This window comes from Sebastes umbrosus, chromosome 16 (genome assembly GCF_015220745.1).
Source record: "Sebastes umbrosus isolate fSebUmb1 chromosome 16, fSebUmb1.pri, whole genome shotgun sequence".
In the NCBI taxonomy this organism is placed as follows: Eukaryota; Metazoa; Chordata; class Actinopteri; order Perciformes; family Sebastidae; genus Sebastes; species Sebastes umbrosus.
The window spans coordinates 13,253,791-13,276,776 of NC_051284.1; the positions used below are offsets into that span (position 1 = coordinate 13,253,791).

At 43.0% G+C, this 22,986-nt stretch overlaps 1 protein-coding gene across 18 annotated transcripts in view; it reads left to right on the top strand.

The window, feature by feature from the left end:
* Window positions 1-22,986, top strand: part of LOC119474286 (ryanodine receptor 3-like) — a 121,582-nt gene that overhangs the window by 25,827 nt on the left and 72,769 nt on the right. For 11 of the 18 annotated variants that reach the window (XM_037746204.1, XM_037746211.1, XM_037746206.1 and 8 more), the window contains exons 3-19: window positions 4,884-4,988; window positions 5,592-5,612; window positions 9,193-9,207; window positions 9,728-9,802; window positions 9,985-10,063; window positions 10,619-10,731; window positions 11,929-12,028; window positions 12,399-12,492; window positions 13,342-13,416; window positions 14,003-14,159; window positions 14,777-14,941; window positions 15,374-15,495; window positions 16,426-16,606; window positions 17,583-17,718; window positions 19,309-19,404; window positions 19,759-19,877; window positions 21,771-21,904. In XM_037746204.1, coding sequence (XP_037602132.1) covers window positions 4,884-4,988; window positions 5,592-5,612; window positions 9,193-9,207; window positions 9,728-9,802; window positions 9,985-10,063; window positions 10,619-10,731; window positions 11,929-12,028; window positions 12,399-12,492; window positions 13,342-13,416; window positions 14,003-14,159; window positions 14,777-14,941; window positions 15,374-15,495; window positions 16,426-16,606; window positions 17,583-17,718; window positions 19,309-19,404; window positions 19,759-19,877; window positions 21,771-21,904 — 1,787 coding nt within the window. The remainder of the gene's footprint in view (window positions 1-4,883; window positions 4,989-5,591; window positions 5,613-9,192; window positions 9,208-9,727; window positions 9,803-9,984; window positions 10,064-10,618; window positions 10,732-11,928; window positions 12,029-12,398; window positions 12,493-13,341; window positions 13,417-14,002; window positions 14,160-14,776; window positions 14,942-15,373; window positions 15,496-16,425; window positions 16,607-17,582; window positions 17,719-19,308; window positions 19,405-19,758; window positions 19,878-21,770; window positions 21,905-22,986) is intronic. The other 7 variants (XM_037746215.1, XM_037746216.1, XM_037746217.1 and 4 more) reach the window with 2 other exon arrangements.

The window sequence follows — 22,986 nt, forward strand, 5'->3', positions numbered from 1 at the left end:
AAAGGCATCACCCCACCTTTGGGATCAACAGCGGAGAGGTGAAAAAAAACAAAAACAAGATGGCAATTTAGAAGTGGGCCTGGACGACTGAATAGGATGCCTCCTTTCCTTGGTGAACTAGTCTGGTAATGGGGCACAGAACCAGGACCACGGGATGGGGTTGATTTAGAGTGTGCACAGTTTAAATGGCAACATCAATCAGCCTGTGAGAAGCTGGTTGATTGTGATATACGACCAGCAGCTCTCGCCTGTCAGAGACTCAATATTATGACCACTGGAGGGTAGATGCCCACATACTATAATGACAGTGACGCTGTGTCTTTGTTGTGTTTACAGTGTGCGAATCAAGACAGATTTCCTCATATACGCCAACTGACAAATTGTTATTTGCAAATCATCTGTTTTGGCTCATGTCAATCAACAGTTTTAGCAGCTCCTCCAATTAAGTTGAGAAGGAATGGCAGAGCATGAGGTCACCTCCTCAGGGCAATCAGTTTTAACCCTTTTTGACCCTCCCTGTGGAGACAAATCAAGACGCCATCCATCCCTACTCACCATCTAGCTACGCTCTCTCCCTCATTACGCTATTGGTCATAAACCAAACGTTAGGGCATGGCCAAGCTGCTGTAAAGCTGTCTCCCTGCTCTGCCTCGTAAGAGGACACCCTGACAGCGCTGGACACTCATCATCCCCACCAGCTCTTCTAGACCTTCATTTAAAAGCCTTGCTCTCTCCAGGCAGTCCCCTCCCCACCAACTGTTACAGCCCTGCTGCTGGGGAGAGCAAAGGTCAGCTGTTAGTCACACAGAGAGATGAGGGCGGGGTTGGATTGCTTCTCACCAGACCCTTTATTATGATTTCCCTATAGTGACACCGCTAGAGGGAAGGCTAGTCAGTGTAGAGGCATCCCCAGCCAAAAGAGCATGCTGAAAATGTGTTATATTGCATACAGATTTGTAGGGGGATGATGTGCAGGTGTAGTATATTAAAGTGTGAATAGTTTGTCGTTTTGGGAAAAACACTTTCTTGTTGAGAGTTTCATAGCACTCTTATCTCTGTCCATTACATATGAAGCTGAATATGAAGGAGAGTAGCTTCGCATAAAGAGTGGAAATAGGGGGAAACAGCTAGCCTGGCTCTGTCAAAAGCAAAAAAAACATCTGCCCAAAAGCACCTCTAAAGCTTAATAATGAACAAATGATATCTTGTTTTTGTAATCTGTATAAAAAGTCAAATATAGAAGTTGTGGTTTTATGAGGGGACTATCCTTGGCGTGGCGCAGTGACCTCCTGGAGTCTTTTCGTCACTGTGAGGTTGCCAAGCAAGCATAATGAACAAGACATAACAATTTATGATGTGTTGGAATGGAAAAATGCCCTTTTAACCCTTTTAGATCACATTCCTGTTCATATTGTGCCTATTTAACAAAGTATGCAAATTCTTTTTTACAAAAAATCAATTTCTTCATATTTTCATATCAAAATCCAATACTCTTTTCTTTCTTTAAAACAAAATATGACGTGTTCTTCTGTAAGCTAGTACCAACCAATTTCAACCAATAATATCATGACATCCATCCATCAATCAATCTGTAACTTTTAGCGACAAGGACGGTCTTTGGTAGCTCCGTATCATGTCACATTTTAAACCCATCCACCTTTTAGCGGTCCAATCAAATTCTAAGGATTTGATTTAAATCCCTCAAACCGCTCAAATATTTGATTTAACTGGGGAATACAGTACAGAAGCTAAAGAAGCTCTAATTTCCGTTTCACTGGGATTTTAAGAGGTGCTGGTAGACTAACTGTTCCCCCTGCTTCCAGCCAGTCTTAATGCTAAGCTGAGCTAACCGTCTCCTAGCTGTAGCTCTATATTTAAACCTGCAGAACAGTTTTTTAGCACTTAGTGAAAGCGGAAACAAGCCGTGCACAACACACTGATATATTATCAACAGTTTTCGCTAACTATTTACACTCCGAGCAGATACGGAGAAACAGTAGCTCATTTTGGAGTCATGTTTCTGACCACCTGACGAATGCCAATCCAATATTTACTCCTTTTAGCTCTGTTTTGATTTCAACAAACTCATGAGGGAAATATCTGTCATTTTAGCCGCTGAATGCTCCTCGCTTACTGTGTCTGTCTGTCTGTCTGTCGTTTGGTGCTGTGCAGGTACCGTAGTTTTTAGAGCCTGTCAATGAGCTGCAAGTTGCACTCAAGCAGTAGAGCTGAGGGAAACTGCAGAGTCAGGTAATAATTCTCTGTGGCTTCATCACTTCAAGTGATACCTTTCATATATAAGAAGTCACGTGATCGATTGTTAATATAAAAATATTGCTTACAGCCGCTTTAACGGACAGATATGAAAGTGGTATCAAGTATCTTCTAACCAAACTCTCAGCAAGAAAAGAAATGTATTGCCCAAAATGTTAAACTATTCCTTTAAGTGCATTTATGGGAGCGTTGAGTATCCTTCGCATTGTCTAAATTTGACAGGGACAATACATAGGCATTGTTACACTTAATTAAAGTGCAACCGATGCAAGGTATATAGGACTTCTAGCCAGAGCTAATTTGCAGACCTTGTGAGACATGGATGGAAATTCATTCCATCTCTCAACATAAAACAAAGCGTTCAAGTTGATGTCTAAATTAAGCGATTGTGGAGTCTGTGGTCGGCCAATGAGACAATCTGGAAGCACTGTTGTTGGATTCCAACACACTGGCGTGTGTCGCCATAAATCAAGTCATCTCCTGTTTGTTTTCACTGAAGCATTTCCACAGTCTCGCCTGGAGCATTTATACTTCAACATGACTTAGATTTTAATGATCAGATTTCTACGGCTGTGCACGGTAGTGGTCATTTTAGTCTTGACTTGACTGTAGATCTATTGTTACTTCACCCTGAAACTGGGTTGTGTGAAGTTTGCAAATGAGGCTAGATTTACCTGAATCACTTTGGGAGAAGTTGAGCTACTCAGTAAGGAGGCCAGGGCGGGTGTTTAGGTTGATCTCATTTATCTTGTAGCCACTTCCCCACAACACCTCCATCCCTGCTTCCCCCATTCTGTCAGCGAATCGCCCCTATCCTCTCCTGTGCTAGCCTGGCATCTTCTTCGTTTGTGTGTCCAAGACCTGGCTTATCTGAGCTCAGACTGACCTGAGAGCGCTTAATCTGTTTTTAAAGTACCTTTTAATGAATATCGCCCACTTGATTAAGACTAACTTGGTTCAAGTGTGGTAAAAATGCAGCAGTCAGCACAGGTTTTTATGATTGGGCATCTAATCAGAGTATCCCTGTGGATTCAGGGAGCACTTTTTCATTTTTCTGGCTATATGTAGATGTTTTGCTTATGCAGCAAAACAATCTTTACATACTAAATCAGTATTGATGGGAAGACAGGACAGGACAGGACAGGACAGGACAGGTGACTGTGGTAATCATGTCATTAATGCTTCTTTGGTTATGGAAGGAGCATGTTGGACCAATATAAGTAGGGTGTTTTCTGGGGCAGCTGCTTTCATAATAGTAGTCTTAACGTTTAGGGCTCACACTTTAGTTGAGGACATGCTGTACAGTACATACTGTTCTGTACATGCTGCTTCCTTTGCCCTGTAGTCTTTGCACAGCAAGATCATATCTAGTCATTCACCAGATATTTCTCTCAGGAGTTAGTGGAGACCAAAACCAGAGCTATAAAGAGTGACTTCCATTCGCCAGGTGGACACAAACATGATTTACAAATGAATGCTAATGTTGTTCTGCATCTCCTGGATGTGTAAATAAGCAACTGTTTGCTAAATATCATGCCATATCAACTTAAAATATGATAATATGTCATTGTTCAGCTTGTTTTCACTGCCCTCCACCCAAAAAGCCACAAAAAAAGCAGTTAATGCAGATTTAAAGGAACAGTGCGTAACATTTCGGGATCTATTAGCAGAAATGGAATATAATATTCATAACTGTGTTTTCATTAGTGCATAATCACCTGAAACTAAGAACTGTTGTGTTTTAGCGTTGAATGAGCCTTCATATCTACATAGGGAGCGTGTCCTCTTCACGGAGTCCGATATGTTGCACCATCATGTTTCTACAGTAACGCAGAACGGACAAACCAAACACTGGCTCTAGAGACAGTCTTTTTTGCATTTTTACATTACCTGAAGGCCACCGTAGTTCTCCGACACGCTTGTGAAACTGTGGTAACTTGAGGCAAAGTGTGCAAAACTGTGGTACCACCAGCCACCGTCTGACATCCGTTGTTCCTAAAGCAGTGTTATTATGGTAAGGATGAGCGAGGCGAATGGCGTTGCCACGGTTTTGCACTCGGCGGCTCACGTTATCGCAGTCTTGGAAAGGGAGGAGTGAGCGGAGGGGTACTCAGTTGGTTGCGGTCTGCAACCACACCACTAGATGTCACCAAATCCTACACACTGTACTTTTAAAGCTGCGGTGGGCAATTTTGCATCTTGGTGGTCTCATAATGTAGCATGAGATAACAGTTTCAAAGACTTAATCTCCCAGAAATAGATACACTGCACACTTCTTGAACCTAAATGCCTTTTTTTTCATCTAAATGGTGGAGGGTGTAAAAAAAAGTCCTTGGTGAGTCCAACTTTTTGCAGGACTGAGCCCTCCTGGTTGCTGTTGGGAGAGAATTTTTGTGTTTTTGTGACAACACCCGACATCAGGAATGAACTCTATGTCCAGTTACATTTTTATAGGCTGTACAAATCTGCTTCATGCTGCTTGAAACTGTTACTATGAATTAACTACTACATTGAGGACACAAGTGTGAACACTGTATGATAAGTAGATAAAAGTGGCCTTAAAAACAGTGTTTATTTTTAACCTGAGACCCACTTGTGTGTTGTTGCAGTATGTTCCTCCAGACCTGTGCATCTGTACCTTTGTGCTGGAACAGTCTCTGTCAGTACGGGCCCTCCAGGAGATGCTGGCTAAGAGCGGGCAGAACAGTGAAGGGGTGAGTGATGGTGAACACACACATGCTAACACACACATACACGAATAGGATCCATACTTCCACTCCTCATAAAGCCATCCTTGAGTCTTGTACTGTATGTCCCACTCTGTTTAGACGTTCAAAAGAGGAGGTTGTAAAACAGTTTATTGTAATGAATGCAGTCAGCTAAATTGAATACTCTTAACTTGTTCAGTCACTATAAAGAGATTAATGGGCAAAATAGGCCCATTACAGTGGCCTGGGGACCCCGACTGCGTAGAGGTCCGGGCCCCTATGAATATTAATGAGGATGAAGGGGATGCCCTGGCATTACTGCAGCTTTTCCTCAAGTGCCGTGTGCACTTTTAGCCCATTTGATTAACACCAAGGCTTGAAGGAAAACCGCATCAGTTAGCACATATATATTTTCATTTGTAAAATAAGCATTCTGCAAGCAAAGCTGAATTTCGTCTCATTCGTCACCGTAATCTCTGCACCTGATGTTGTTTTAGTCGTCTTCTTGCAAGTGTGTTTGCTTCTCTTTGTCATTGCTGTGACAGATGTGTAATTCTCCCATCTTTATCTTCTATTCTCTGTGTATAATCTCCATCTTCCGCATGATAGACACGCGGCCCGGACCGATGGGTATGTTCACCACTCATGCCATCACCCTCTCATCCCCGCATGACGCAGTAGATTAGTCACAATTCACAACCATCTACTTTAACACATCACCACTGAACATTTGTCTTTCCACCAGAAATCGTTCGAAATCATGGTTTATGCTAACACCAGAGCCCATGCTTTGAAATAACTGATGATCGTATGGATTTTTTTGTGTACACTGGGTGAGAAGATTGTGTCTGAGCTCCTGCCGAGCTGACAGAGACAAATAGAGGTTCGTATAGACTTCCCAATAAGGTTCCCAGCAAACATCAGCTCTCGCACAACTCACTTTCCATTGCTGGAGAACTAGAGCGGCACCGATGCTGGATTAGCGTCAGATTAACATTAGTCTTCCCCTCGGGGGCATTCAGATGGATGTTCATTGCGCTATCATTTGTTTTGCAAACCCCACCACATAGGATAAGCTCTCATTTGTCACAGTGTCTTCTTTTACTCGCTCACTCTTGGATGTGTGCTCTGAGATGCTATGAGAGGATGCAAACAGCTGAGACCAAGATTTCTGCAACGAGACAGAAAATGATCATGAGTGATTTAGTCAAAAAAAGATCCCTGCTGACTTAGAGTCAGTTTTAGCCACTCCACCCATTAATGCCACATGGCTAATGATGGTGAAAATGTCCATAAATCTTCAGTTGGTAAGGCTCATATTCCTTGACTCGACTTCTGAGATAAATGGATTTTTCCGGGCTAGAGCTTTGTGGCCACAGTGGACTGTCTTTGCAGCAGAATGACAGAAGTTAAAGACATTGGTTCCACTGTCACTGCGGGGAGTTTAAGAGCTAGCTGGCAGGGAATTATGAGCCGCAGCAGAGAAAAAGGGTGCTCAAAATATTAAACACTACATTAAAGCTCAAATGGACATATCTAACTGCGAGTCCAGCCTCATTCCTCATGCATCAGCACCTTTGTAAGGCCTTAACATAACACTTAAAGTCCAGCTAAAATGAAACTGCATTTTTTGGTCTGCTACAGCATACATATCTGCTCTATAAATTACATGTCCTGTATTCTCCTTGGAGAAAAAAATCATAAATCAAAAGGGAGAAAGTTATATTTTGTATTTTTTGGTTTCATGATGGCGCAGTAATTGCAGTAATTTGTTAAATTACTGTTAGTCCTCTGTCTACGGAGATGGAGAACTTGTTTCCACGCAGCCAATCACTTCGTTTTTAACCATATTTGCATAAAGCAGTAACGTAACCTTTCCATCACAGACAGATGGTCACACTGACTAACAGCCAGACAGTAGTCTGCTACACAACACAAGAGCTACACAGTCTGAACAAAAACCCACATTAGCTTTCAGCTCTAGTCTACTTCTGATCAAACTTACAAACATGAACACACATCATTTTGGTCCATTTAGATGCTGATGTGGTCCTTACTCTTCAGTACCACTGCTAACAATGCACTGTTTGCCCATAAGCTGTTAGCTACAGTCAGGGTTGGAAATTAGCAGCAGCCACTAGCCAACTGCTGGTGAAATATGCAAGTGGCTGCTAGATTTGTTTCACTCACCAGCCAAAAAAACAATGGTAATCTATGGAGTATCTATCTATTTTGTGATCTACCAGCCACAGTGGCAGGGGGACAAAAAAAATAATTTCCAACACTGGCTACAGTGCAAGTTTTTTACTTTGTTGTCGTTCCCCTGCCGGAGCTCAGCCTGCCAGCTGCTGTCAATCAAACACAGATGCACCCCTGAGAGGAAAACAAGCATTTCTTCCTTTTGATAATGAAGAGCTATTAACAACAAATTAGACTAAATATTCACAACTAAAAATTCCTGACTGCAAAAAGGGATGACTAAATGTGGTTTCAGTTGGACTTTAATATTAATACTTTCTAATAAGACTTCTTGGAGGATTTACTCATCTCAGAAATCCTTTCCTTAACCTTTCACTCCTTTTATGCCTTTTTACCAAAGACCCCAGAGACTTTTAAATGGCTCGGATTGACCATTTTTATTGTGTTACCTCACTGTTTTCTCTCTACTCACATTTATCTGTTTTCGATATTGTCTTCCTATTCATCATTCTTCGCCTGCGCTGAAATGTCACTGGAGGAAGCGCCATTAAAGGGGAAATGGAGGTTGAATATGTCTCGGCTGAGACTCTGAAATCAATACGTCTTTGAACAGATGGGCTTATCAATAGACAGTGGCTGGAGCAAATCGGTAGTTCAGGCTGTTTTAGCCGGAAGGCGCTGAGACACAGAGTGGACTGAGGACAACCTGCAAAGACAACACATGCACAACAACTGGTGTAAATGCCAACCCCCTTTTAGCTCGGTATCCACCAGCGACCACTCTGTGTGAATTTGTCGTTGCTCATCTAAAAAGCGCTGACCTGTTTGATTTTGGGTCAAAGAGCAAATGATGAGATCAGTCAGTCAAGGAGACAGAGCTGCTCAGACGACATCTGGCGTGCTAGTGTTTCTTTTCCTCTGCCATCACTGCCACCTCTTTTTCTTCTAGCTCGGTGTTAGTTTGTGGTTGTACCCACCCCTTCTTTGATGAGAGAAACCACAACACTGCAGCCACACACACAAGTAATCTGCTGCAGGACTCACACACCAGGAGGCTGCGTTCTGCTAAATGTCACGCCTTTAAATTAATATAAGGATGTCACTTATGGTCAACAGCTGGACAGGGGATGCAGTACTTGTTTCTTCTCTTATTCCTCTTTGATGGAATAGTCGTTGCCTTTATGGTTCAATGAGCTGAGGCTAATACAGTTTTACTCTTTTCAGTTGCTCAAGGTGTATTGAATTTTTGCTGCATTGTGTCTCCACATGCAGAAGATTCTCTTTCTTACTGATATGAGCCGCAATTTCCCTCAGTGTACTCTCTATCTGTATAACGCAGTCCCCAGCCGCGGGATAAGGAAGTGAGCGGAAGGCTTGGGTTTATTGGTTGTGGTGATTGCAGCTGGATGTGCCTCGCCGCATTAAGCTCAGTACCTCAGCCAGCATATAGCAGTAGCCAGAAGCACAGAAGAAGCCAGTGCTGCAGTCTGCACGACACAACTGCATCAAATCACAGGCCGGCTATTGTCCCAGTAGCCAATGGAGGGGGGTACAGGGAGAAAAAAGCGAGAGAATGAAAGACAAGGAGAGAGGCTGTGCATGGTAGGATGTTTTCACGAAACACTGCCATGATGCATGCATCTCTCAGATAATTATATTTTGAAAAAATCTACTTAGCTTTGATTTAAAGTCTTGATTACATATCATTAGTGTCCTGCAGAGGTTGTAGTTTCAGTTTAATGCGACATAAACTTGGCTGTTTGGGATTGTTTCAGAAATTATGTCTGGATCTTGTACCAATGGCATTACTTTGTAAAATGCCAAAGAATGGGAGTCAACTTGTTTTCCTTAATCCCTCTAAAAAAATGGACTTTTTGACAACCATGTGTGCCCTCGGGTCTCTAATAATTTGTACCAAAGACTAAAATAAGGCAGAGGCAGGCAGAAAGGCTCAGGAGAACAATGGTTCTTTCTGAATAATGACACTCTTTCTTACCTTAATGCTTCCTAGAGGCTCATAAGGAAGGTGAGTAACACGGGAGTTGCTTTCCAAGGAAAAACAACAAAAAATCTTCTTTATCCCCTTTGCATCTCGACCAGTAGAGATACCATTTGTTCCCCTCCCGCATCTTAACCCAACCCCCATAAGCGGCGGAGTCATTCCCATCAGAGACTGACAGTAGCTGTGCATCCTTCCCACATTCCTGTAGTCGGAGTGCTGGAAAGATGACCCCGTATCCTGTTCGCTCATGGATACAGGAGCCAGAAACACCATCTCCTGTGGCCAGTCAGATTGCATGTCTTCATTGGCGAGATGGGGTGGCAAATCCCACGCCCCAGGAGATATGTGCCCCACCCCAGCTTGAGGTCATCATCGCTGGCGAGAAGGTCCTCGCTGAGGTCAACGTTCAGTGCCAGAGGTCGGCTGTAGATTGAAGCAGTTGGAGGGAGACCACTGGGGCTGTTCTGTCAGGAGCTTGAGCTGACACGTAACTGTGTATTTGTGTGTGTGTGTTTTTTTGTGTTTGTGTGAATGATCTCTGTAGGCAGCGCAGAGCGGCGGACACAAGACTCTTCTGTACGGACACGCCATCCTCCTTCGGCATTCTTTCAGCTCTATGGTAAGAAATCGCATGCCATCAATGTCACCATCATGAAAAGAAAAATGAAATCCGGATTATGGCAGGATTTAAATGCCATTAGCAATTTAAGCATTTGACAGTCACATGAAGGTCTTCTGCAGAGGAGTGTGTGTGTGACTGTTGCTCTGTCCTGTGTGGTTTGATGTGTCCGTTGACCACAGTACCTGGCCTGTTTGAAGACATCAAGGTCCCAGACAGATAAGCTGTCCTTTGATGTCGGCCTGCAGGAGGATTCAACAGGTAAAAGAAAAGCTCTGTACAATTTGCTTTTATCCACCTCTTTTCCCTCTTTCATTCTTGCTGGCTCTATTTCTCTTTGTCCATCTCTGTCTTTGTTCCTGTGTCTCTCTGTTTGCTTCTTTCACTCTGTCTGTGCTGTCTGCAGGCCCCCTTCTCTTCATCTCTCTCTCTCTCTCTGCGCCTTATTTGTTCATAAGCGTGTGTTTTCTCAGTTAATATTCCCTGTGGAGAATCTGTACACACACAGTGTGGTTCTTTTGTCAGTGCTGATTACATCTCTGCTGCACATTTGCGTTGTTATTTATTTCATACCATGCACCAGATGAGCAGTCACCTCAACATGACTTAAAAAAGATTGTTGCCATGGTGCATCCACATGCGTCCAATTTCTCATTTCTGCCTACTCTCACCTCATTGCATTATTGGTAATTATTGAAGATAACATCCGGGCAGTGGCAATGTGGTGCTCTCAAAACTGTTCACTATTTCGGGATGTTTAAATTACAATATGGAGACAGCGTATATATGTGTGTGTGTGTGTGTGTATCACCGTAGGTGAGGCCTGTTGGTGGACGATCCACCCTGCCTCCAAACAGAGATCCGAAGGAGAGAAAGTGCGGATTGGTGATGACCTCATCCTCGTCAGCGTGTCCTCAGAGCGATACCTTGTAAGTGTATTGTTTGCTGTTTGATCCTTGAAGCTCTAGCTACTGTGTGTGTGTGTGGGTGCGTGCATAATATAGAGGTCTTAGTAAAAGAGCATCAAGTCGTCTTCCCCTGATGTGACAAATTTTCAGATTATCCCAATCCTGTTACCACATGCTGCACTCTCCCCATGACCTTTCTCCTGCAGGAGGCTTTAAAAGCAACAACTTTCTCTCTCTGGATGAATGCAAGGCTGCTAACAGTTACATTAAGCAACATTTGATCTGAATTGGAAATGTCTGGTTTGGAGGATTTATGATTTCTTCAGACTGCTGCCAGTGTCATTTCAAATGAGCCTCTCTTGTTTTCATCCTCGTCACATCCCACTGCCATCAATAATGATTACGTATTGCACTACTGAACTGACCTTTTCAGCAATAGGCTTCTTCTTTCACTGCTATGCCTTCCTGCCCTCTATGTTTAGCATCATAACATTGTGAGATGTTGACCATGGAAAACATGTCCCCACTGTGACAGCCAGGCTGTGTTGACCACATGGCGGCAGGGGCTCGGCCAGATGACCACTATCGACTTACAGTCACCAATGTCAATCTGGGAGTCTCACCCCGCTGTCACCCACACAGTGGTATGTGGGGACAGCAGCACCTAAGGGCTGTGGAGGACTCTGGAGATGGAGCATGATCACAGCTGCCACTAAAGTTGTTTTTTGAACACACAAGAACTGTGGAAAAACACACCCATGTACACATACGCACAGAATTACAGCGCTCCAGATGGTGTGAATCCCCAAACACTTGAGGCGTCATCCGTCATGTTTATGGTTTCTGGATCAATGATTCCAGAGACTTTCAAACCTTAACTGAACCCTACCTGAAAAGTCAACATCACATTTGATGTTCAATAAATGGTTTCATTTAGATGTCGATCTTTCTATAGAGCTCATATTTGTTTGCTATCGGGTTATCCTCTTGAGATTTATTTTCAAACAGAAAGTGTAATATAGTCTTATTCTGACAGATTCAATGTATTGAATCATTTTATTCTATGGAACAGAAAAGTAGAACCATGCAGGTTAAATTAAAACATGTTTCCTCCTTTACCCAGGACAGGTCTTTGACAGTTCACCATGTCCTGTCACTGGTGTTGATGTATGCAAATAAGTAAATGCTGCATGAAATCTCTCCTTCTCTTTCCTGCAGCACTTATCCATCTCCAATGGCAACATCCAGGTGGATGCTTCCTTCATGCAAACCCTGTGGAACGTCCATCCCATCTGCTCCGGTAGCAACATAGAAGAAGGTAGAGACTACAAACAAAACCACAGCCAAAGGATCCAAATATCCAAAAGACTTTTCTGTGTCTCAGAATTAAATGAATGTAGCTGTTCCGTTTGTTAAAAAGCACCTTGTTAAACTGTTTTTTTTGAAAAATGGAGAATCTGAATATTTCTAATCTGAAGGTATCTATTTTTGTGACCGTTCCCAGCATTGGTAGAAAACTTGGATTTCTTTATAGAGAACTTTAGAAAACCACCTAAATGCAAAAGTGCGCCCTAAATTTATAACCCACTTTTGTGATCTAGTAGTCCGTCTTTCCAGATTGCATCTATGAGATGACAAAATGTCTAGAGTCACCTCATCAAAGTCTTCTGTTCTTCCTCCTACAATAGGCTACCTGTTGGGTGGTCATGTGATGCGGCTGTTCCATGGACATGACGAGGTTGTGGCCATCCCAGGATCAGACCAGAGTGAAGAGCAGCAGAGGTGCGAAACACAGCTAGCGTTGAACAAACTAGATTACACTGCAGCATTAGGGGTCAGCCTTCAGCGATGGCGGAGCAGTTATGTAGCACAAGAGAAGCTAACTGACCTGTGAGTTACCTGTGGTTCCACAGCTGCCGCCTCGCTTCATAAAAATGCCTCTGACCAGCGTGACACTCGGCTCTCCGGGGAGCCAAAATGGCTGCTGTGTTATTTTTATCTACAGTATAGCTGCTTGGTGCCAACACAGATAAGGTAGGCCAAAGAAAAATGGCACACTGGGCTCAAAGTGGGTCAAAACAGCGGGCAAGGCCCATTCACACTCAGCCAGGTGCCAGGGGATGTGTGTTCTTCCTGGGCGCAAACACACACATACACACATGGTGTCTATTTTTAGAACAGAGCACAAATACAGAGGCGGGATTAGATATAATTTTCCCGCTTTGGCTTTGCTCCTACTGTTGCCCTTGAAATTCAACAGAAGAAGCAAGCTGTTTAGAGGTCTCACATTTTTCTGGGGCAGATCAAACACACTCCAAGCTGTCAGCGGGGGGCGATGAGCGATTTCTTTTATCTTTGGACCCAGTCACCCATATCGCTGATAGACAGTGTAGCTGTGGGTTATCAGGGCGCACACGTCTCTGTTTGAAGGATGTGATGCTGTAGTCGGCAGAGTAAATACAGCACATAAAAACATACACATCCTCCCAGTGAATATCAGCGTGACAAATGAGAGTAAAGAGGTGGCGTTCTTCTAAGCCAGGATGAATGACCTTGACAGTATCAGTGGTGGCTAGACATTTAAAGCATCCACAGACAGACAACCCACTCATGCTTCTCTGGCATCCCCAGGATAGTCAACTATGAGACGGGTAAAGCCGGTGCCAAGGCCAGGTCCTTGTGGAGGCTGGAGCCGCTCCGAATCAGGTGGGCTGTGTTTCGCATGATTTATTTCTTCCCTTCCTTTTTCACAATACCTATTTTATTCTTTTTTTTTATCATTCTCCTATTTCTCCATCCCACCTGTTTCTTTGTATGTGCTGTTTCCTCTTTCTCTTTTTTTCTCTCCACACCCTCCTTCTCCCTGTGATTTAACGCTGCACTGTGGCCTCTCTGTCTCTTTATTCGTCTACCTCCCTCCCTCTTTCTCTCTCCTTCTGCCGCTCTCCCTTTCTCTGTCAATTCTTTGATCCTGGCTATTTTACAGCCTCACAGGGATGTAAGACTTACCTTTTTCCATTTCAAATCCTGTGTCAAATATGATATTTGTCACATCTACCTGGTTTTTGACCCTGGTTTGTTTTGAATTCCCTGAACAGAAACAAAGTGCATAATTAGAGAAATGTTTTCAGATAATTATTCTACCGCATGGCACGCTAGATAATTAACATCTGGCAGCAATGTTTATATCAACTAATTAGTGGATATTAGGCTTCCAGGGCTTATATGAAATGCACCTTTTTCTCCTTGTATGTGTGTTTCATTCTTAACGTGTTGGGTGTGACCTTGACAGCTGGAGTGGGAGCCACATCCGCTGGGGCCAGCCCTACCGACTGCGGCACCTGACCACCGGTCACTACCTTGCCCTGACTGATGATCGGGGGTTGGTGCTGCAAGACCGGGAAAGGTCCGACACCATCGCCACCGCCTTCTGCTTCAGAGCCTCCAAGGTGAGGGCGCACACGGATACAAGGGCACATCATGTATTCACTTGACTCCCCCGCTGTTCCTCAAGGTGACCTGTGTCACATGGGATCAACCACACACAAAGGACTTACAAAGGATCACCTCTAAACCTTAACAAATGAACCGCCCACTCCCCTTGGACTGGAAAATCACCATTTTTTTCCAAGGACAATGGCAAATACAAGAAGTATTGGTCCAGTGAATGCTACACCGTAGAGGTTAATTTAGCTGAACTTGCAGTCTCTGACTGAACCGTACATTTAGCCTTACTCCGTGTAATGGAGTTTCTAGTGAGCCAGTGATTGTGAGCCAATTAGTGACCCTTCCAATGTGGATTTAAAGCATGTAATATAGCATATAAGTGAAGTCATTTATCACCGACGCCCTTGTGTCGATTATGGGTTGCAGTTATATCTGATTCTAAACAAATACAATCATCCCACGGTGATGGATAGAGCCATAAACAGCAGATGCAGTTGACATTTGGTTGGTGGTTGATTAAGAACAGATCTGCATGCAGTGTGTCTGAATGTGCACATGTTTTGTGTTGTGCCAGTGCGCTCATAGCTTTGACGTGTTCATTTTCTCCTCCCCTGTGCAGGAGAAGCTGGAGCAGAGCCCCAAGCGGGACATCGAGGGCATGGGGGTGGCGGAGATTAAATACGGGGACTCGCTCTGCTTCATCATGCACGTGGCCACGGGACTCTGGCTCTCATACCAGGCACCTGATGTCAAATCTGCCCGTCTGGGTCCCCTCAGGAGACGAGTGAGCGGAGACAAACACGAGCACACACCGTTCCCTTCTTCAGATGCAAAGCACATACGAAAACAAACAAAATTAATAAATAAATGAGATTCCTTGGAGCGGATAATCATTTGGAGGATAATGAGTTGATTGAGTTAGGATTACTGTCTTATTAGTTTGTATCTCTGCCTCGACTAAGTATAAACCTTGTACCTTGGCTATTGTGGCATAAGTGATAGAGGTGTGTGCACGATAATATGTGTGACAATGTGTCCTAAACGCAGCCAGATAGCCTGTAGTGTCCGCACCTGTGTTCCAGACATGATGGCTGGACACTTCCTCTCCATTAAATGGCTTCCTCTTCCTTTTTTTTTGGTCCTTTCCCCCTCTTTCCCTGTATCGTCTCATGGTAATGTCTCACACTCTTTCTCTCCCTGTCATGCCCCTCTCAAGGCGTGCCTACATTCTGAAGGTCACATGGATGACGGGTTGACCCTGCAGCGCTGTCAACACGAGGAGTCCCGCGCCGCACGAATCATCCGCAACACCACATTGCTCTTTAACCGATTCATCAGGTATGCCAAACATCGCAGCATACAACACTGCTGTCCCTCACTAATGCACGCAGCGACGTGATCGCACAAATTGCTTAATTAAACCAAATTACAGTCCACATTTGTCTTTCGCCACTTCATTAGGGTAATCTGCAAAAATGTCCTGTCATTGGTACAAGTTGCGTAAGCGCCACACTGATGATGGTAGAGCATAATTAATAGAGATGATGAAACAAAGAACTGCACCACATCACCGAATTAAAGATGAAGCCTAAAACAAGACATCTCAAAGCCCCACAGACTCTCACACAGTCCACACTAAAGTGATATAACGTCCCTCCAGATTGTGAACGCACCCAGCGGAGAGTTAAGCGTCGGGCCTGTGAGTTTTGACTGAGTGGGGTGCTAAAGCCCCAGACAGCTCACTCAGTGGTCCAGTCATGCGTTTCCAAATGGCAAACATTGCGGCGGCGTCACAGCTACGCACTGCCAGCTATGAAAAAGGGAGCCGTGGAGCACGTAAGTGGATGCTTCCAGTGCCCTTATTTGTTATCAAACGGCCCGCTGTCCCCAGGGTCGGGCTGGCGGGGCACTCATGGCGGGAACATGTGAGAGTCTGTCAGCCTCCCCCGCGGCTGTGACACATACATCTCCGCACACCCCTCCCACACGTACGACATGAGCTATTTTTAGCTGGCCAGCGGAAATCAGCATTTCAGCATGGATGAACCTGTGGGCTAAACATTGTGTTAGTCATCACAGCCTCTCCGTAAGTCAGCTCAGCCTCCCAATTAGAGTGTCTTTATCAGGACGTTATTGTATTTGTTACAAATGAGAGCATTTTGAAAACTATACATGATCACAATAAGTGTGGACTGCTGTCGGGTCTGAATGAGGGATTATTTGTGATGTGTTGATGTTTTCCGTGCCCTCTCTGTCTCTCCCTCCCAGAGACCTGGATTGTCTGGGTGTTAAGAATAGGGCGCTGCTGGCGCTGCCTGTCGAGGAGGTGCTCCAAACCCTCAATGACCTCATCACCTATTTCCAGCTTCCTGACGTCGAGCTGGAGCACGAAGAGAGGCAGATCAAGCTGCGCTCGCTCAAGAACCGGCAGAACCTATTCAAACAGGAAGTGAGTTTCACCACAAAAGGAAAACCAACGGTCCATGAAATATCAATTAATAACACAGTGAGCTGTTCCGCAGTGCAGCAAAATATTTAAAAGCCCCCCGGAGTAAAGAGTTTGACTTGTGATTGAGGTAATTTTAATAAGTGACTGCACATATGAGTGAGCCCGAGAGCAGCGGTAAGTTTGCAAAAGACAAAGTATGTGAGAGGCTAAAGCAAATTGATTCTTTGTGGTGTGTTTCAATGCCATCTTGTATTTGGAGGCATTGCCTTTGAGGGTGTCAGCAGTTTTGGTGTTATAAGTTTTCCCGAGGCTGGCACGAAGCGCACTGTAGCTTTCTGCTAAGCCTCTAGGACCTAAATTGCTTTCATCAATTACAAAATGTCAGCTGCCTTACTGAGGGTGCCTATGATGTCAACTATCCACACTCCTCTTAACCTTTACAGGCTGCAACAATGTGCCACCATATCCTCGAGCCAACATACATGAATGTGAAATATATTTGCATTTCTGGTGGTTTCGATATTTGCAAATAATGCATTTTTCAGCAATTCATCTTTCATCTTATTTACCTGTCTTTCTATTTTAATAAACCAAAACGGCACATCTCTGTCCCGCCCCTAATATATTACATTTAGAAGGTCAATTTGTCACAGTAGACAGCTGACTCATGATTTTCCCTGGCATTATAAATCATCTGCAATTTCCATTTTGCCTTTTTACGGCGCCCATTTAGCATATCTGATCACTATAGATATTTCTCTGTGGTATAAATCACCATGACACGGCCACCAAATGGGACAGGAGAGAGCCACAGAGCTGCGTTCAGGATGGTCGGCTAATTGAACGCTGCAGAAAAAGAGCTTAAATGAAGTTGTCGTGCTAATGAGAGCTTGTTATTTAATGGGAATGTCGGTGTGTAAAAATGTATTTCATATTAATGTGATGTTCATGAGGTGGATTACTGTTCATTTCTTAGGGCATGCTGACGCTGGTGTCCAACTGTATTGATCGCCTCAACGTATACAACAGTGCCGCCCACTTCGGGGAGTGCGCAGGGTCAGAGGCTGGAGCCGCCTGGAAAGACATTCTCAACCTGCTGTATGAGCTGCTGGGTAAGAAGCCACACACACACACATATGTACGTACAAACACACACACTTAAACCGATCCGCTACTGTAATCAATCAAAGAGACGAGAGTCGTTGTTTGAAGATAAAATAGCTGCAGAGGTGATGAAGAAGTGTGCCCACCTGGTATTTAACCAGCATTTTACAGACGGCTCACAGTGGAATAAATTGAATCCTGAGTTTGCCAGATTTCAGCTTAACATATACACACAGACACGCAACACACATGCACACAAACATCATCTCCAACACTCCTACACATACTCACTTTTTTTTGCTGGAAAAGACTTGGTGGCATGTGGCCCACTGCATACAAAGGAGCTTTCCGGTTTATGTGAGTTGCTTCCAGAGCTTCAGCACAGTTCAGTAATCACATAAAAATTGGGTGTCTCCTATTGGCCGGATGTTTTTTTGTACTGCATTGTATATAGAGCTGCAACGATTAATCGATTAGTTGTCAACTATTACATTAATCTCCAACTATTTTTATAATTATTGATTAATCAGTTTGAGTATTTTTTTAAGAAAAAGTTACTTAAATGTGAATATTTTCTGGTTTCTTTTCTCCTCTATGACAGTAAACTGAATATCTTTGAGTTGTGGGCAAAACAACACATTAGAGGACATCATCTTGGACTTTTCACCATTTTCTGACATTTTATAGACCAAAAAACGAATCGATTAATAGAGAAAATAATCGAGAGATTGGTCGACAATGAAAATAATCATTATTTGCAGCCCTAATTGTATGTCACTTCTCATCTCTCTGCTGCTTCCTGTTTTATGTACCTGTTCTTGCTGTGCTCTTTGTGTCCCTATAGCTCAGTGTCATCAGCCATGCCTTTGCAAAATCACTTTAACCTCTTGCCCTGCTGGCATATGCTCTGTCAGATATAGACGTATCTCGCTAAAATGATTTGGCAGGGAAAAATATATATTTTTTTTGCTCTCCCTCTTTGTCTTAAAATCTTGCTGCATCTGATGAATACAATGTTTGGCTGCAAAATTTTCTTCCTGACATAAAAGATGCATTCGCAAGCAGGCATGATTTGGATAAGTCACATTCCTGAGAAGAGAATGTGAATGGCCCGTGATGTGAAGTTTATCTGTCATCGTGCCACAGCGAAGCCCCTCTGTCCTCCAAGTGTGTCCTTCACACTCTTATTTACACTGATTTCACCTCCTGGCTCATATTAGTGTTCCAGCCACGTCTCTCTCTTCCCCCTTTCCCTCCTTCACACACCTGCTCCGGCACAGCGCTAAGTGGATTTGGGATGCCTCCCTCCTTTCTTCCCCGTCTGTCTGTGTTGGGTGACCCTGTCTTTTTTTTTTTTTTCTAGGATGTGGGTGTGTTTGTCTGCTTGTGTTTATGTCTTTTCTATACTTGCGTCATTTCCTCCCTCTATCTTAGACATCTTCCAAATTAATATGTATAAAGGTGTCAAAGCAGAGCGCTCCTCGGCTTTGTGCGTGCTTTTAAGGTGTCCACCTTTGGGATCCATCAAATCACTTTGAATCACTAAAATAAAAATAAATAAAATTTGACTCATGCACACTTTTCCTTGTGCCCTGCAGCTGCGTTAATCAGAGGGAATAGGAACAACTGCACCCAGTTCTCCAACAACTTGGACTGGCTGGTTAGCAAGCTGGAGAGACTGGAGTCTTCTTCAGGTATGCTCATTATCATTCTCACACATACTGAGCCTCCGGTGAAGCGACACTGTGAGACAACCTGCATTTTCTCTGTCACAGAGACATCATACAGCTATTCAGTTCCTTTAACGGCAATGCAGCACTCCTCAACAGGGACATGAGTCTTAAAAAGATGTAAAAAAGATGCCATTGTTTAGAAAGTATATAGGTAGCGTTACTTTTTAAATGTATTATAAAGACTGTACCGGCAGCACTGTGTGTACAGTGTTCTCTGTTAATCAATGCAGACGTGATATCTCTTTGACGAGTGTCCTCTGGTGTGTCTTTCTCTTCTGCGGCTGTTAACTAATTGATGAATTTGCGGCTGTGCAGGCATCCTGGAAGTTCTGCACTGCATTCTAATTGAGAGCCCCGAGGCCCTCAACATCATCCAGAGAGGACACATCAAGTCCATCATATCACTGCTCTACAAGCACGGACGCAACCACAAGGTGAGCAGCAAGTAGTGCTTCTGCAGTCAAGTGCTGTGATATAAGATAATGACACACCTGTGCTTTGTTTTTGTGTATAATGTGGTCGAGGTACAAGGAGAATGTTTAATGAACCCAAGTGGAAAATGAAGGTGGAAAGAAACCACAAATGTAAATAAGAATAAGGTGATAAAACAATGAAATATAGTCTTAAAGGAATTGTTTCTAGTCAGATGAGTAGATCTATACCATGCATACGTCTGTAAGGTAAATACGTAGCTGGAGACTGCAGCTAATTAGATGAGCATAAAGACTGGAAAGAGGGGGAAACAGCTAGCCTGGCGCTGTCCAAAGGTAACAAAATCTGTCTACCAGCAGCCAAATGTTGGCCTAGACCAGTAGCTTCCGCTGGTTGCCTGGCAACTGCTCATGACTAAGAAACAGTACGGCATAGAAAGCCCCGTTAAATGGCAAATTGTTGTTTATTAGGAGTGTAAGAAAATGTTGAAAATATTGAATATCACGATATTATGTTTTGTGATACTGTATCGTTTAGTTTACTTGCAAAAATGAACTCAGTCAATACTTAATTTCATTTGCAAAGAGTTGCACCATCTCAGTGTATGTGCCCTCTCAAAGTAGTGTTATGATGTTGGATGTTACGGGGACTATGATAAAAGTAAATGCAGAGCCCACTGTTCTGGTTGCATAAAAAAGTAAACTTGTTTTTTACATATTGTATGCATATGATGGTGTGTTGATGGTGTGTTCTTCATACTGTGACAGTTTTCCTAAAATTCGATTTAATAAATCGCAAAATATTGCCTTGCTTACCGTATCGTTAATATTAATATTGTATTGTCACCCCTGTATCATGATACATATTATATCGTTAGATTCTTGCCAATACACAGCCCTATTGTTTGTATGCATTGTTTTTTGTACGATGAAATATAACATGTTCATTAGAGAGCTTTAGAGGTGCTGCTGGGGAGATTTTGTTACCTAATTTGGAGAGAGCCAGGCTCGCTGTTTCCCCCTGTTTCCGTTAAGCTAAGAAGCTAAGCTAACTGGCTGCTGGCTCCAGCTTAATTTGCAAGAAAGCAAATAAAGTGTGTTCACCAAAATGACAAACTTTTCTTTCAAGATATACTGAAATATCACCAGCATGTTGTCAGAAACTTTTAGTCAAGCAAGAAAGCACACAACAAGCACCTCAAGTGCCCGTTTATCTTGCATCCAGCCATCTCCCGTTCTTTCCTCATTAGGCTCCCCAAAATGCTTCACTGGATGCACATTCATTTCCGTAACAGTTCCCTTTGGGCCTCTTTGTCACTTCTTCTTGTCTTTAGCTACTAATTCATTGTGCTTACCTTCTACCAGCATACAAACTTCCATTTTTGACAGAAGGCTCCTGGGGTTTTGGTTGCAGTGTCCCTATCATGATTCAATCAGTTTAACAGTGAAATGAGATCAGGAGCAGGCAGTCAGCTGGCCTGGGTCATAAATCAGCCCGAGTGTATCATTTAGCTCTGGAAGCAGGAGAAAAGGGCCAATGATGAAGCGTAGGTTCTTTGGCCTGTCGCCCTTGGCTGAGCTTCCCGGCCCATTTAATTCTACGGCTTTGTTAAGATAACATCAAAGGGATATTATTGGGCATGTTTTTGCCCCCAATAAGCATCTCTGAGTAATTATGCAGTGGTTGCATGGAACGATTCTGTCCCTAGAGCAACAACCTGGGACAGTTATTAGGGACAAAGATAATAAGTCATTTCTGGAAAGGTATAGATTCATATCCAGGGTTTAATAGGGACAATGAGGTCAATGTGAAACCAGTTATTGGGGAACTGTTGTGCTCCTCCTCTCAATATTATTGCTTATTTTCCTCCCTGCTGCCTCCACTTTCTTTTTTAGATTCTGGATGTGCTCTGCTCGCTGTGTGTGTGCAACGGCGTCGCTGTGCGAACCAATCAGAACCTCATCTGTGATCACTTGCTGCCCAAGAGAGATCTGCTGCTGCAAACTCAGCTGGTCAATGATGTCCAGAGGTTAGAGAGCTGTCCACTCACCATGTCTCCTTTCAACATGATGTTTGTTTTGTTTTTTATTAATCTATAATCAATATTGCATTTGCAAATGCAAAGGTTAGAAATAAGGAAGTGAGGTTTCATTTGTTACCAAGTGATTACGGTCCTAGTCTGTGGTTGGTGTGCAGGTTTGGGTTGCTCCAGCTATTTGTAAATCCATTGCTAAGTTTGTGTGTGAAGTACTAAAGCTCTTTATAACTTCCAGTTACTTTCAAACTATTTACTAAATTTGATTGCCCCATTAAAAGTTAAGGAATATCTTAATAAAGACTTCCAATCAAATACAATCAACAATATAAACAGGAAGTCACTGTAGCATCAGAAACTGTAACATAACCTCAAAATATAACAGTTTAAGGGGGTCGAGTGATATTAAAGGTCTTCTATTATAGCAGCAAACAACTATTTGCTATGTAAAGATATAGAGGAGTAATGTCTACCTGAGCAGAGAATGAAGTCTGTCTCCCTCTGTGTGTTGTAATCTGAGCTTCTCTGCGCTTTGTTGACATAGCCGGGCCGGCCGTGGATGCTTTTTAGTGCATGTTAGTGCATGTGAGTAACATATATATATATATATATATATATATATATATATATATATATATATATATATATATATATATATTCCTTTTCCTAATATATCTTTTGTAAATGTAGCTACTCTATGACCTTGTTTTATTTGTATATACATAGATGGAAAAGTGTGTTTCAGAGTCAGCGGTATTCATGCAGCTTAGAATGAGTGGAAAATATCTGATTATGCTAAGCTAGCTGAATTTTATTTAGCCATTTGTTGACACATTTTGTAATTTAAGGTATAATGTGTTATTTTTATGAAATCTTCCTAGTTTATATCATTATTAAACAAAGTAAGTGTTAGGTCAGATGTGTCATATTACTTGTTTTACTCTTCAGTATAAAAGGGTCATATCTCTATCTCTACATAAACTCTCACGTGTAACCGGCTCCAGAGCCCCGGCTAACCTTTAGTGGGTGTGTGTACACTCAGCCTTCCAATCTTTGGACCGTGTAATTGAGTGTAT